The sequence below is a fragment of the Cuculus canorus genome, chromosome 8 (genome assembly GCF_017976375.1).
Source record: "Cuculus canorus isolate bCucCan1 chromosome 8, bCucCan1.pri, whole genome shotgun sequence".
NCBI lineage: Eukaryota > Metazoa > Chordata > Aves > Cuculiformes > Cuculidae > Cuculus > Cuculus canorus.
In genome coordinates, this window is record NC_071408.1 from 6,296,211 (window position 1) to 6,310,345 (window position 14,135).

At 50.0% G+C, this 14,135-nt stretch overlaps 1 protein-coding gene across 4 annotated transcripts in view; it reads right to left on the reverse strand.

The window, feature by feature from the left end:
• The window catches only part of RXRG (retinoid X receptor gamma), a 38,966-nt gene that overhangs the window by 22,081 nt on the left and 2,750 nt on the right, over nucleotides 1-14,135 (reverse strand). The window contains exon 1 of one of the 4 annotated variants that reach the window (XM_054073641.1): nucleotides 5,742-5,867. The exons of 2 other annotated variants lie outside the window; for them this stretch is intronic. In XM_054073641.1, the coding sequence (XP_053929616.1) occupies nucleotides 5,742-5,841 (100 nt within the window). In that variant the 5' untranslated portion in view covers nucleotides 5,842-5,867. Of the gene's footprint in view, nucleotides 1-301; nucleotides 691-5,741; nucleotides 5,868-14,135 lie in introns of those variants that run through there. One more of the 4 variants, XM_009559855.2, reaches the window with a different exon arrangement.

The following is a 14,135-nucleotide window of genomic DNA, read 5'->3' on the forward strand; positions in this document are numbered from 1 at the left end:
ATCAGTCCATGAGACACAAACACCTACATGCATCTCAAATGCTATGTGCTAAACTTCAGAGCAGAGAGCCATGGTTCGCCTCGAGCCTGCATAATTTCAAGCAGCTTGTTTGGCTGTGCTGAAGTTCACAGCACACAATCACAGGACACCTTCAATTATAAGCACAAGGTATCATAGGTTACAGTCACATACCAGCTAGGTTAAACATGTTTTTAAATTCCCTCTACCCTCCCATACCGTGGGATCGGTTCCTCCACCTACCCCAGAAGGCACAGATTGCAAACGCAAGTAAAATACTTACTGCCAAAGCCCGCAGGAAACTTAATGAAGTGAGGATAATTCCCATACATGTTTAATCTTCAGTTCATCTCTTGCCTTTCTAAACACAACCGCCTCCTCTAACTTCAAAGCTGCCTGGAGCGTGGTGCAGCCTGCCGGGGTCGGGACATGGCTCTGCAGGAGCAGGGGCTCTTGGAGGGTGCCAGGGCAGCTGCCTCCTCCCGTGGCCTCATCCTCACTTCACGCTGGCAGCAGCTGCTCGCCAGGATGAGACATGCTCTTGTTCTCCGCTACTCAGGGCTGGCTCCCGTGCTCAGCTGTCTCGGCTCCCTGCAAATTCACGGCAGACTGTCCTGGTAGCATAATCGCCCGGATAAGATGCCGATCAATGCATGACGGCTCTGGTATAGATCAGAAATTGGGAGGAGGGGGGAGGTTAAGTTGTTTAGGGGAGGAGCATCACAGGGAAAGGAGGGGGGTGCTTTGCTTTTCCACCAGTGAGGACTTGATGCAGTTTATTAGCTATACGAGCCCCAGCCATGTGGATATGTTTTCTAGACGTGCAAAGGACCAACCATCACCTGGAGGGGCTGGCACGCTGAGGACAGGTCAGCTGATAGACCAGACAGGAGGACTCATGCAACCATCCCAGCAATTTGGGGCTAGGGCTGTGCAGGGCAGAGAGCTCCTCACTCCCACATCAAGCCTTGACTTGGCTGTGCTCCTAGTATCAAGTCATGGCCCCTGTGGTGCTGGACTGCGGTCACCCCTAGGAAAGGCAGCCAGGACTAAGGAGGAGCAGGACCTTCCTGGGGCTAGCGGAGCTGGGAGATGAACCCCCCTACCCAACCCAATGCAAAGTAGTCGAAAAAACACCCAAAATGACCCCCCAAAAGCATCACTATCCTGTTACTTTAGCAAAGCTGTATGGGATGAGAAGAGGTGGGAACATGGGACAAGGACCTCAATCCATGCCACATACAGTCAGTAAAGCATTCACAGCCACAGCAGCAGAAAGCACGAGGCCTCACAAACACTCCCTTACACACATCCACAACTTCAGTTTAGTGCCCACCCACCCTCACAACAAGGCACTGCAGGAAAAGGTAGAAATAAGCAGAAACAAGCAGCCAGTTGTCCAACTGTGGCAAAGCCACGTGCAATTGCAGCACTGCCTCGTCCAGTTGCCGGTACTGGAAAGGGAAAAAGTCGACTGCCTGACAAGTGCCCCCCCCCTTCCAGCTGCTGCAGTTTTGGGGAGAGGCATGAATGCAGGCAATAGTACTGACTACTGTTTCCGGTTTCTGATCTGGGTGACCTCAGATGAAGTCACCTCAAAGGAATGAGGGAAAGAGGAATTTTGCCCAAGGTTATAAAGCAAGCAGACACCAAGGTCTGCACTGATTCAAGCATGTGTTGGAGGAGGAGGTAGACTGCAGCTCTGCTGTTGGCACCAGCCACGTGGCAGAGAAAGGGGGCACAGGACTAGAGAAAGGGGCTCTGCCTTCCCAGGGGGACCATGAGCCACCCCCACGTACATGACGGGGAGTATGCCATGCAAGCAGCCAGACAAAAAGGCAAGAACAGCAGATTAGGATGTTTGGCATCCTTCAAAGGCCTGCTGGCTTTTGGCCTGCTCCAGGTCATCAAGGGCCCCATGCTGCCCTTTGGCACCAAGCATGCTACAAGGGGAAGGCATGCAATATGCCAGCAGAGAGCTGTTCACAGCATCCCGCTGCAGCTCAGGCAGATGCTGACTGAGGTGCTGTCAGCCCAGAGGTATTGTGTGTGCAGGAGCAGGAAAGGTTACCCTTGTTAGCTCTGTTTCTTCCTTCCCCCTTAGACATTGCCGTACCTCTTTCTCTCTAGCCATAGAGTTTAAGCAAGGGAAGGGGTTTTTCACTCCCTCATATTAACAACCTTTAAACTATTTTTTTTTGCTTCCTCCCATTTCTGCTCTGCATCTGTGTGTGAGGACCCGGTAACGTGCAATATCAGGAGGACACCATGACACAGATGCACAGCTCTTTATGGATAGCGGGTACATTAGATCAGCTCCAGGACTTGGGGTTTACCTGGCAATGGGAACCTCATATTTGGCAAAGGATCTTCAGGTGGAAGAATGAATGGGTAACCAGACTGCTGTCAGGAGCATGGAGGTTTGCAGGCGATAGTATCAGCATTCTGCATAGCCCTTCAGCTGTAGTCCAATGCATATGGATTGTTTTTTCTCACAGTTAAATAAAAGAGGATCAGTAGGTTCTACCCAGGCAAAAAAAACCCAAATAACTGTAGTCTTACAAGCGGAATACAAACCAAACCAAAGAGATCGCTCTTTGTATTTTCTCTCTGGCCTCCTTTCACATCTCATTTGTTTTATTGCACAAACATAAATAGCACTGCAGAATTGTTTCAGTGGAGGAGAGGCAGCCGAACACCATGCTTACACACCCCGCTCGCAGGCCACAAGTTTTGAATTCTGGGGGGGGGAGAGACCAGAGGGTTTGATAGCCAACACAAGAGACAATACAGCTGCATCTGACTGTAGGTCCTGTCCCTCTCCGTGTTCAGCAGAGCTTGTGTCCTCCCCTGCCACCACCCCAAACTTACAACAAAGACATCCCCAGTGAACGTGCTCAGCAAGGGCCAGTCCTCCTCCAAGTGTTCACAGCCACATCCAAGTACAGGAGCTATAGCTACAGCCACAACTCCTGTTTTGGTGTATGCTGCTCCACACTCACCTGGCCACGCTCTCATGCACGCACGGGTCCTTCCAAAACCATCTCCATCCTGCTCTAATCCAAGTGGTATCAGGTCTCTGGCAACCACAGGGATTTCTAAGCTGATAGCAAAGTTTGCTTCTTCAGGATAATGCTAGCCTTGCCTCTAGTGCTGTCCTGCAGCAGCCACACCAGAGACCCTCGTTAGGGGCAGGAGGCAAGAGCCAGGCACGGGGCAGGGATGCCCCAAGACCCGACAGGCAGAGACCTCTAGTGCTGCGGAGGAGCCGGCTGCAAGGCGGCTTGTTTTAATCTTTGGATAGAAAATTGGATTTCTCAGCAGGGCAAGTTTTTTTCCTCCGTGAAAAGACCGAAAGAAACATTTTTCAATCAAAAATCCCCTATAAACAATCTGCTTCCAAACAAGTGATATTCACACACACCCTCAATAAGATTGAACACTTCCACAGAAGAGGACGGCTTTGTGCAGCCCCATGCATAGCTGCCAGAGGGATGTTTTTCTGATCCAGCATCAGGGGAAAGCTCTAGTGTGATGGGCAGGCTGCCTGTCCAGCAAACACCCAGAGATTTTTCCCATCATCTGCCCACCAATCCCAGTCCCCAAGTACCCACCAGCACTTAGAATTGAACCACCATTTCAAGACAAATCCATTCTTACACAACAGATTTGCTTCCACCTATTTGAGTCGCACCCCACTACAGCCCCAGCCTGGCTTGTCCTTTGCCCTCAGGCTGAACACGAGGGCTGTGCTCTGGCCACGACAGAGCCAGCTGCATGGCAGCGCCGGGACAGGGAGGTGTGAGCAACGAAGCAGCTTTGCGTTTTAAGCACCAACTGTGCTGAGATTTAGTAGTACCATTAATTCTTACCGACTGCATGGGATCTCAGCAGCTTTAATTCCATGCTAATGAAGTTTTAGTGGGGAATTATTTTTATTGATCTGCCCAGAGCAAAGAGCCTGATTTTAGTCCAGCTCTGCCAACATCCCCTTCCCCATCACTCTTTTTTTTACTTCCAGCTGAGAAGAAAGGGGAGAAGAAAGAAGACAAAACAGCTCTGAGCTCCTTAAAAAGGTTGGCAGTCCCAAGCAGTAAGTGGATTACTTTATTGATTTTTACCAGATCTGGGTTAGCAAGTGCTTAGTGCTGCAGAACACATGCACGCACTGAGAAACTCCAAGGAAACCCCTCCAAGCCTTTTCCCTCAAGTGACACAAGCATTGGGCAATTCGTTTAGGGGTCCACCACAGGTTTTGTGGTATGGAGAAGTTCCAGCCCCTGCACCCAAATCACTCTGTGACAGACTCCAGGAACCAGCCCAGTGTCTCTTAAGTAGGACTATACAGGGGCAGCCCCTCAATTTCTCCTACAAATAGCACAAGTCACTGCTTCAAATTATTGAATGGTTTTTATTTCCCCATCTTGTTATGTAAAAGGAGAAGACATTATGACTGTCACTTTTATTTTAGGAAGGAAAATCATTGCCATGCTGCACACAGATGGGACTTGGTGCTGCCAACCGCCATCCAGCAACTATGATTTGGAGGTCATCTGTCAGAGCAGGACTTTGATTCAAGCTAACTGAGGTACTACCATTGTGTTGGGGTCCTTGACTCACTTCCCAGCTGGCTTTCCAGGGCCACAGTACTGCAGCCGATATTTCAGCAGTGTGTTGGAACAGCATCTCAAAGACCTCCCAGTACTGCTCCACCGAGCCTTCTGAGATGCTGATCTCTGGAGCCAGATCCTAAGCATGTGAAGGCCTATAGTGGAATAAACCACCCTGCCTCAGAAATAGGAAAGCTAGAGGTTAAATACGGTCCCTTTTCCTAGATTAGATTAGATTAAACCAGGAAAACCAAAAACAGGACTGAGAATCCCATCAGTCCCCCAACCCATTTCTGTTTAAAGGCAGAGGTTGGTCATGTGGCAGCAGCATATGCAAACAAAAAGCTTGCAGCTCTTATAACCCTGCAGCTGCACACACATCTTCCTCCTGACACACTGCTTCGGAGCCAGAGTCCCAGAGAAAACCCTCTGCCCACAGGGTGCTGATATTAGAGCTGGGGCTCCCTTCACAGAGCTAGTGAGATACAACAGGTACTCCCAGGCTGAGGGCTCCAGAAGCCAAAATGCCCACTCCTTTCCCTGCTTGCCTTTGCAGGACACACTGTCACCTGTGACATGTTCAGGGTGAGGTGACACGCTCCGGGACAAACAGAAAGTCAGTGGCAGAGCAGGGACTTGAAACTGGGTTTCTCCAGGCTAACTGGTGGACGGACCCAATCCCATCTATCTGCTGTACTGGTTGGCATCAGCCTGAAAGGGGCAAAAGGCACCAAAAGCAAGGAGGCACCAAAAGCAAGGTGCCACCAATGGTCCCTGGGGATGGAGATGAAGGGAGCCACTGCATCAGCCCTTCCCAACCCAGCCCTACCCTTTCTCACCACTGTCTCTTGTAAAGCAATAACCACAGACACCAAGCTAATGAAATTAGCCCCAGAGCCCCACCCGGCTAATGCAATTACCAGCAGCAGCGTATTCAACAGCAGCATCACAAGCACACCTGCAGTAACACAGCCTGTGCTCACCTCCTCCCCAAGCCTTCCCCACCTCTCCCTGAGCTCCACAGCTGCCACCCAATGTGCGTCCCCTCCCCAGGGTCTGGAGGGCATGGGTCATTATCCCCAGGGACACTGTTCCCAGGAAGGCACTGCCTACCTTGCAGAAAGCCCAGTCCCATGCAGCCAAGAGCAGCCTCTGAGGGCAGATAATTCCCAGCCTGTTTAAACCTTGGGAGACCTTCAATTACCAGCACCATAATGAGGCCCTCGACACTAATCAGTGGTGTCACTGAATCCTCTTACGCCTGCCTAAGCGCCTCCAGCAGCTTTGCTGGTTGCAGGGTCCAGCTGCCCACTCCTCCAGGGAATTACCTCCCCAGGCAGGCATCAGTGGTGGCACAAGCACATTTTGGCACAGATACAGATAAGACACTCCCAGGCACTGGTGACAGGTGACGGGATAGCAGAAATACCTGAGCAAGGCCTCTACCCAGCCTAGAAGGGACCTGGGACCAATCCTGCACTGCAGATGCACTGCAGTGGACAAACATTGCAAAATTACAGTGGAGGGATATTTTAATGCTAATGTTCCCTATGGGATGGGCAAAGGGTAGGTTTACATCTGTCCATTTCTGAATATGAGGTGTCATCTATACTATCAAGCCAAGCTCATTCTCTGGGATGCTCCAAGAAACTTTTCAGCCCCTAACTGCGGATGGCAGGTGACCCCGTCTCGCTTCGCTCCGCTCCTCTGCACTGGCACTCATTCATGAGGCGACAGGCAGCTCCCTCCTCACATCCGTTCTGACTCACGCTTTCTGCTCCAACAATGCACTTTTTAATATCATGCGAGGAGCAAAAACAACAGGTCCACTATAATGCTGAGATGTCCTGCAGCAGAAAATCCATTCGGAACCCAGCTAGAGAGAGTCAAGTCAATTAGACACTTTCTAGGGCGTCAAGCTGCCAACAATCCCAGTCTTTGTAACTCCAAAGAATCGCTGCCTATGTGCTTCCCAGCGACTCCTCCTTGCCAGAGCAGAAAGGTCAGCAGTGGTAGCGTCACGGAAAAGCATGCCGCAAAGTACCCCTGGGAAGGTGAATAAAAAAAAAAAAATAGCCATTTGGACCCTCTGGAAAATACATTTTTTTGTCAAAAGCCTCCATTGCTTTGGGTTGTGTTCAGAGAGGAGTAAGCAAGCTTGTCACTCCCTGCCTGTTTTCAGACAAGTCACTCCACGTTTTTATCTTTGTTGGAATAAAGATCCTAGAGACAAAAAAAGAATCTCAATACTGCAGTTGGGAGAGTCTCACATCCTTCTGCACTTCAGGACAAACACCTGGTTTCTCTTGTCAGCAGTGCAAGGCAGTAAACTGGTCTATAAAAATGAGGATTCCAGCTTGGATTAGCACTAAATGAAGGCAGGATTTCTATGGGAAAGCGCTGAAGTCACTCAGATCCAAAGGCAGATCTCTGACCAAAAGGCCCTCACATGCAGAGATTTTGGTGGGAAGTGAACACTTGGCTGTTAACGAAGCCCACTTTAACACGTCATTTGGTGTTCAGCAAGGGGCTTTCCAAAGTTATGTGAAGAAAAGGGTTACACCATGCCTTCTTGATAGCATCCTGCAAGCAAATTTTCCAATCAGAGTGCCAAAGGACCTAGAGGTTCTCATCCAAATGCAAGCCCCTCTTCAACCCTGCTGTACACAAGATGCGAAGCTGGGATTTCTACAAAATGCCTGAAAACAGGTAGGTTGCCTTCCTTCAAACAAAACTACACCCTGAAGACCAAGATTTCCTCATCTCCTGTAAAAGAATTCTCAGAGAAACCTTAGAAGACACAGCCCATGCAACTGCCTGCAGTTCTGCTGTTCTCCCACAACCATTTGCCAGAGGAAATATTTCAACAGAAGATGGTTCCTTCACCAGGTTAACCCTACATTATTGCTTGTAGGGAAAGGAACTCAACAAACACACACACACCAGCAACAAAAAAATATGGATTTCAGGGCTTCTTTGACTACCCAGAAACAAACTACTTAAGTGAAAGTTGATTCCCCCACCTGCCTCCACAGAACTCCTGAAAAGCTTTCAGAAAGCCTTTTTTTTCCTGGATCCTGCTCCGTTCTTCATTCTGTTTTGCTAGGAAACCTGGATTCCTGTGAGCAGACTGTATTCCCCTCCTCAGCAAGGGCCTGAACTGGGTGGCACACAGCTGATGGGGGACAGCACAGCTACGCAAGGCGTCTGCTGGATTTTGCACAAGTTGATGGCCACTGGAGCGCAGCACAGGATGGGGAAGGTCTTCTCACAGCACTGCCCTGCACAGGGCCACAAAGGGCTCCCCCTTGCATCCCTCTTGGCAGATGCCACATGCTGCTGTGCAGCTGGGGCTTTACTTGCTACTCTCACTCTGCATCCCCGTGTTCATGATTTTACATTTCCTCCTGCTTCAGCAAGTGCAAAACTCCAGAGACAACCTGTCAATCTCCATCACATCTGTCTGCCTCAGATGGTCTATTTATACCAGGCAGGCAAATCTTGGAGTTCAAGGTAACAGGGGTCATTTCTGCTCTGAGTAGCTCCTGTCTCAGGGGAAGAAAGCTTGGAAGCATCCAAGAGGAACAGCTTGGCATCAGGGGCTAGCACCAGTACCTTCATGGCTGAGGACACAGTGGCCATCACCAGCCACACCCTGGTCCCCAATTAGAAAAAGTGAAGCAGAATCAAGTCTTACTGCCTAAGCACATGAGGCACAAAATGCCTCACTCAACTCAGATGAGCTGAAGCCCAAAGATACCCTTCTTTAATCTGTAGTAAATAAGGACAGGAGAAGGGGGATGCAAAAACCTCACCTTAGTCCTCACTGCCTCTGCCTCCACTGGTGACTTAGACAACTCCACTCTTGATAGTTTGGTTCCTGGAAAGGGACAACTCTCTGCAGTGGCGCCTCTCCATGGGGATGGTTAGGGTTTGGGACTCCCCATGTAGAGCTGGTCATGAAGAGTTGTCCCAGACCTATCTGTGTCTGTTTCCTAAGCCGTGCAGTCTTCTGATTCACAGAAAACCAACATGTTCATTCTGCAATCATCTCTTTCTAGATCTAACCAACATCAATTCAAGACTCTGCCTGCTCTGTTTGACATTCAGGAGACAAAGCTATCTCTTTGCCTTGCTCTGACAGATACACACATCTCTCATCTGTTCTAGTGGCTGTCCTTCCCCTGGGACTCACTTTCCAGCAGCAACCAAAGGGAAACAAACATAACATGAAACTCAGCCAAAGCCTTTTCCCATGAGATCAGTTCCTCTCAATGTTTCCCTGCAGAAGCTGTTTAAAACTCTTCACCTCGCTGTGTAGCTGAGGGGCAGGTAAGGAGCGAGCTACAGTGAGCATCCCTCTCCTCATCAATGCCCTCCATTGCCTTTCAAACATATTCTGCTCTCAAAAACCACATGCTCCCTTCCACCAAATGAAAAATCCATTGTTATTTAAAGCCATGGAAGCATGACAAAATTCCCTGTGCCCCAAAAAAGTGAACAGCCCTGAATCAAGACAAGTACTGACCACCCTACACAGAACCAAGGCAGCACAACAGTGAGGAGCAAATACATGAAGAATTTGCAGGGATATGGAATGACATTTGCTGGCACCACAAGATCTCTGCTCTCTACCCCATAATCTCTTCCCAGTAGAAAGGGAAAGAAAGAAATGAGCAGCTGCCCACAGCCACACATTTTGGCCCTGTCCTTTTGATCCACTAGGCAGAAGCAGAGTGGACTTGGGATGATGGGGATACAGCAATGCATGCTCGAGTACTGGAACTGCCCTGACATGCACTGACTTAAGTCAGCTTATTAAAGCAAGCCCTGAAGATCCCAGAGCACCTTCTCCAACACAGAGACAACTTGTCTGCTAGCCAGGCATAGCCCAATTGTAAAATCTTGAGCCTAGTCCCTTTTTAGGTCCTAGGTTTCTAGACCAGCAGCACAGCCCCAAAGGCTGATCTATACTTGTAAATTCACCAGCCTCAAGGTCTGTCCAGCTGGTTGTAAACACAGTCCCTGGCACCTTTCATCAGACAGTTCCCAAACACAGTTCAGGGATCAGTGCAGGCCAAGCATTGTTCCCACACGGAACCTTGGACGTTTAAGAGCTAAGCCATACCCACACAAATCAGTCGCCTCGGCTTATTTCATTAATGCAGCTTTTAAATCATACCTTTCCACTACATCCTGCAGCCACAAAGCCTACAATCCATGGCAGCAGAGACCCAACACTTCACGCATTCCCAGGAATTGTGCAAGACATCCTGCAGTGCCCCAAGAATTTCTCTGAATCCCCCCAGGCACCCGTGCCAGGTGGAAAGCTTTTCAGGAAGGCTCCTCCTGCAAGAGATAGGCTATTTCAAACTACCACAGGTAAAGCAAACCTAGTAGATGTTTACATACTATGCTGTGGCACATATAACCTCTAACTTAAGACACAGCAGCAAGGGAAGAGAAGTATTGATGAACCCTTGGTCAGGTGAAACAAAAGAGCTAAAACAGTCGAGGGCCTGAGCTGACACCAGTGGGCACAGCTCTCTGGCAAAATAAAACCATTGCATTTGCAACACCCAAGAGCTGCCCCGATGCCTCTTTCTGGCTTGAAATCAAGCTGTCAGCACAGGCTTGCTCCCAGGCGAGCACACACAAACCCAGCATCTCTGTCAGGGCTCTCCACCTATCCTGGTCCTCTAGAAAGATGCACCTTTCTATGCATTCCCATCACTTTCAGGCCAAAATCTCCCCAAACCTTCTTCATTATCTGTACCTCTCATTGGAGAAGAGACTTGCTCATGTCTCTGCTGAGCACTTTGCACAGCTGTTCCCTCAAAACAGCCACGTTCCTGGCCTTTGTAACAAGTCAGCAACAAGAAAAAAGATCATTTACATCCATCACTGTGTATGCAGCAGTGAAGGGGGCCAGGGCTGCCAGAGAAGAGCCAGGCAAGGCCCAGGCAGTGCTTGGCAAGGATGTCTGTGCAGAATCACTACGAATTTTGGGGGCAGCCAATCCTGGACCTACAAGGTTATCACTGAGGGAAGAAGCCAAACAGTTCAGAGAAGAGGCTGCTGGGAGGTACCTGCTGGAGGAAGGATGCTGGAGCACACCCTGCTCCTACATCCACTGTAAGCACCTACCACTTGCAAGATGGATCTTTGGCCTGGCTGCTTTTTATACCCATGGGAGGCTCTCGCCTAGCCCACACAGCTATGGCCTACCCGAAGGCCCAAACTACACACAGGGGATAAACATATATGTATGTATGTATATATTTAAACATAAAATCACAGACTCATGTTCAAACTCCAGCATCACTTTTTTTTGGCCCGATGAGGAAGGCAGTGAGTTTGCAAGGATTCTTGATGTGAGATGTGATGTGATGCCTCCCTGCCATCCCAGGCTCTAAAGGGCACTTGGTTCCCAAGCCACCTGCCCCATTCCCAGCTGCGCAAGCGCAGCCACCCCCCAGGGCACCTGCAACCCTATGCGTGCAACCAGAGATGGAAGGCTCTCTGGACAGCACATCAGCCCTCCCCACAGGCTGACTCTCCACGAGCTATCTGTCAGGGGTAGGGATCATCACCCAGCACAGAAATACGGCTGAGCTATTCCCAGCTTCCCTTTGCACCGCGGGTCAGCAGGGCTCAAACCCAGGTGTGCGATGTGGAGGCAAGGCTGGCCAGGACTGCCAAATGGGACAGACAGGTTTTTGAGCGCCCAAGGTGCTGGTGCCACTATGTAGAAACTTGTGCAGGTCCCTTACGGGTCCTCAAGTGCTCCCCTTTCCCCCCCAGCAGGACTCAGTGTCCTATTCTCCTCCCTACAGCATTCAGAGGTGGAAGTATTCAGCTGCTCCAGAGTCACTCTTTGCTTCTGTAGCCATATATCCCTAAGGAAACTCATCCCAAAGCTTCATTGCCCGGCTTGAAAACCTGTCCCAAGCGCCCTGCTGTCCTCTCCTTGCCTCGTGTATGCCTTTAACAGTTTGCTGGATCACCCATTGCAACTAAAATAACAAAGCTACAAAAGAAGAGGGCAAACAAACGCAATATTCTGCAGCAATTAGAGCTAAAGAGGGGAAAGGGGAGCAAGGAATGAATGGACAATGGAGAGGGCAGGGTCATGGCAGCCCGGGCCCGGGCAGGCTGGGCACGAACTGTCCTCAGGAGGCAGAGTCTGAGCCAGGGAGCAGCGAGCTGTGTGTAAGGAAATGCAGGGAGATGAAAAGGGTTGTTTAAACAAGCACCAGGCAGTCCCCACGAGGCCTCCGCATCCACCCAGCTTCTTCACAGAGTGTCTAGGGAAGAGCAGCTCCTGCTTTCTCCCCCTCACCGAGTCCTTTTGGGTGGCGGGGCACGCTGGCAAGCTGTGGTGGGGTCCACTCAGAAAGGAAGGAATTCATTAATCTCCCTGGTAATTACTGCCACATATGGATTTGCACAATTACACTCTGTTAATTGGTTATTACAGGCAAGCCAGACTGACTGGGCAGAACGGCTGGGCTTTAACCCCTTTGCTGCCCCCAAGGCCAACCAGACACAGAGGCAGCCTTCTCCCAAAACACTGCTGTATCCTCCTGTAACCTTGCTCGCTCCCATGCCACCAACCAGCAAACGTGGTTCCCAGCACCCCGTCCAAAGCACCTTTGCTCTGACACCTTCCTTTCAGCCGAGGATCCAAAGGAGACAGACCAAAGGGAAAGAAATGAGGCTGCACTTTCAAAACACCCGAACTTTCCCAGCCGATTGCATCTCCTCTTCGTTTGCAGCATGTACACCACGTATTCCCCAGGGTGCTTAGGGACTGAAAACTCAGATCTTGCTTGTTTTTAGGAGACTCAGATTCCTCATGCGCTTCGACTCTGTGCCCTGAAGCCCAGCAGGGCTGGTGCCAAGGAGAGGAAAATCCACCCCCGAGTCTCTCTCAGTCTCTGAACACAGTTTCTCTGACTAGATTTGCAACGCAATGCTTCTCTTCCTCAGTCAGAGCGCTGAAAACAGAGGCTTTACTCTAGTGATAAATATATATCTGTAACCACAGTAACAAGTTATGCCAAAAAGTACAGATAAAGCCCCTTTTAGAACTCCAGACAGTGTAGGACTTCTGCCCGAGGGGTGTGGAGGCAGCCTGGCCTCCTCACACTGGAGCTGTCACCTCCAACACTCCTCACAGGTAACGTGCCATCCAGGACCTGGCCCCAAAAGGTCTCATTCAGGATCCAACCATGTTTCTGGAGAAAGCTTCGAAGAGGCAGGCCAAGGCAAGAGTGATTTCTGCCAGAACCATGTCAAAGGCTTCCTATTCAAAAGCTGTAACAGGAAGGCAAATGGGAGCGTTGCAGAAAACCCACAGGGCAGCAGCACCCACTTGAGAAGAGAGCTGTGCTCAGCAGCATTAGGGCAGGCATTAGTATCCTGGCACGTCAGAGCCACCACACCTTCGCTTGGCTTTTTCAGGCTTACAGTTACAGGACGCTCCTCCACGAGAGAGGGCATAGAGAAACAAACTGCAGACAAGTCATATCAGCCCAAGAAGCCTTACACACCATTGCTTGCAGGGTGCAGCAATGCACCGCTACACCACGCTGTGCCTCCCTGTCCAGGCACATTCAGTTTTGCTCTCATTTATTGCATTATTGCTGTTTCTCAGAGATTTCCTCTGTGCTCTCATTGTTACACACAGAGGAGGCTTGAGACAACACCCTGCTGTGCCATCCTTCCCCCATCCCAAAGGCAGCCCAGCACCCCTCTTGGCAATGGGATATTGCTCAGTACAACCAAGGCACTTACAAGACTGGAGCAAAACCAAGCATCACACAAAGCACATGGTGAGAACTTTCAGCTTAACTTGTGAACTACCCCAGCAAGCTACTACAGCAGGAGCAAGGAGAGAAACCAAGCAGGATCACAACGTGAGAAGCAACACCTAACTCCAAACCACCCCCTAGCTTCACCCTCTGAGTTAAAAAAGCCCTTGGCTGGCCCACTTTGGGTTTTCAGCTGAAGTAGATCAAGAGGAGACTCAAAACACCTGCAACACTCATCTACCCTTTTCCCTACTGCTATCACTACAGTAATGCCTGCTACAAAACTCTAGCTCCAGCCTAGGAGAAACCTCCTTCTTCTCAGCTAATTACAGGGCTTTTACTGTCCTCTCTCTGCTGCAAGCTGTAGGTCCAGCGATAAAAGTCTTCTCCTTAGGTCACTGGAGTTACATGAGAGTTGCAGTAGGATTTGTTCCTGTTGTTTCAGTTGCCTCTGCTTTCCCAGCTTCCTGACTTTAATATAGAGGTTTCTTTCTCAGCCAGCTCCAAGCTCTCTGTCTGAAGGGGAACGTCTCGTCCATTTTAAAGGCAGCATCTCCGAGCTCTCTGCCAGTGTTTTTAGGTATGCGTGAGCTTGTCTTTGAGGAAGAAAAAGGCAGACCAGCTCTGCACCCATGAAAGGTTGCTGATCCCTGCTGTAAACCAATTGCCTCTGCAAAGTTCGGAATGAATC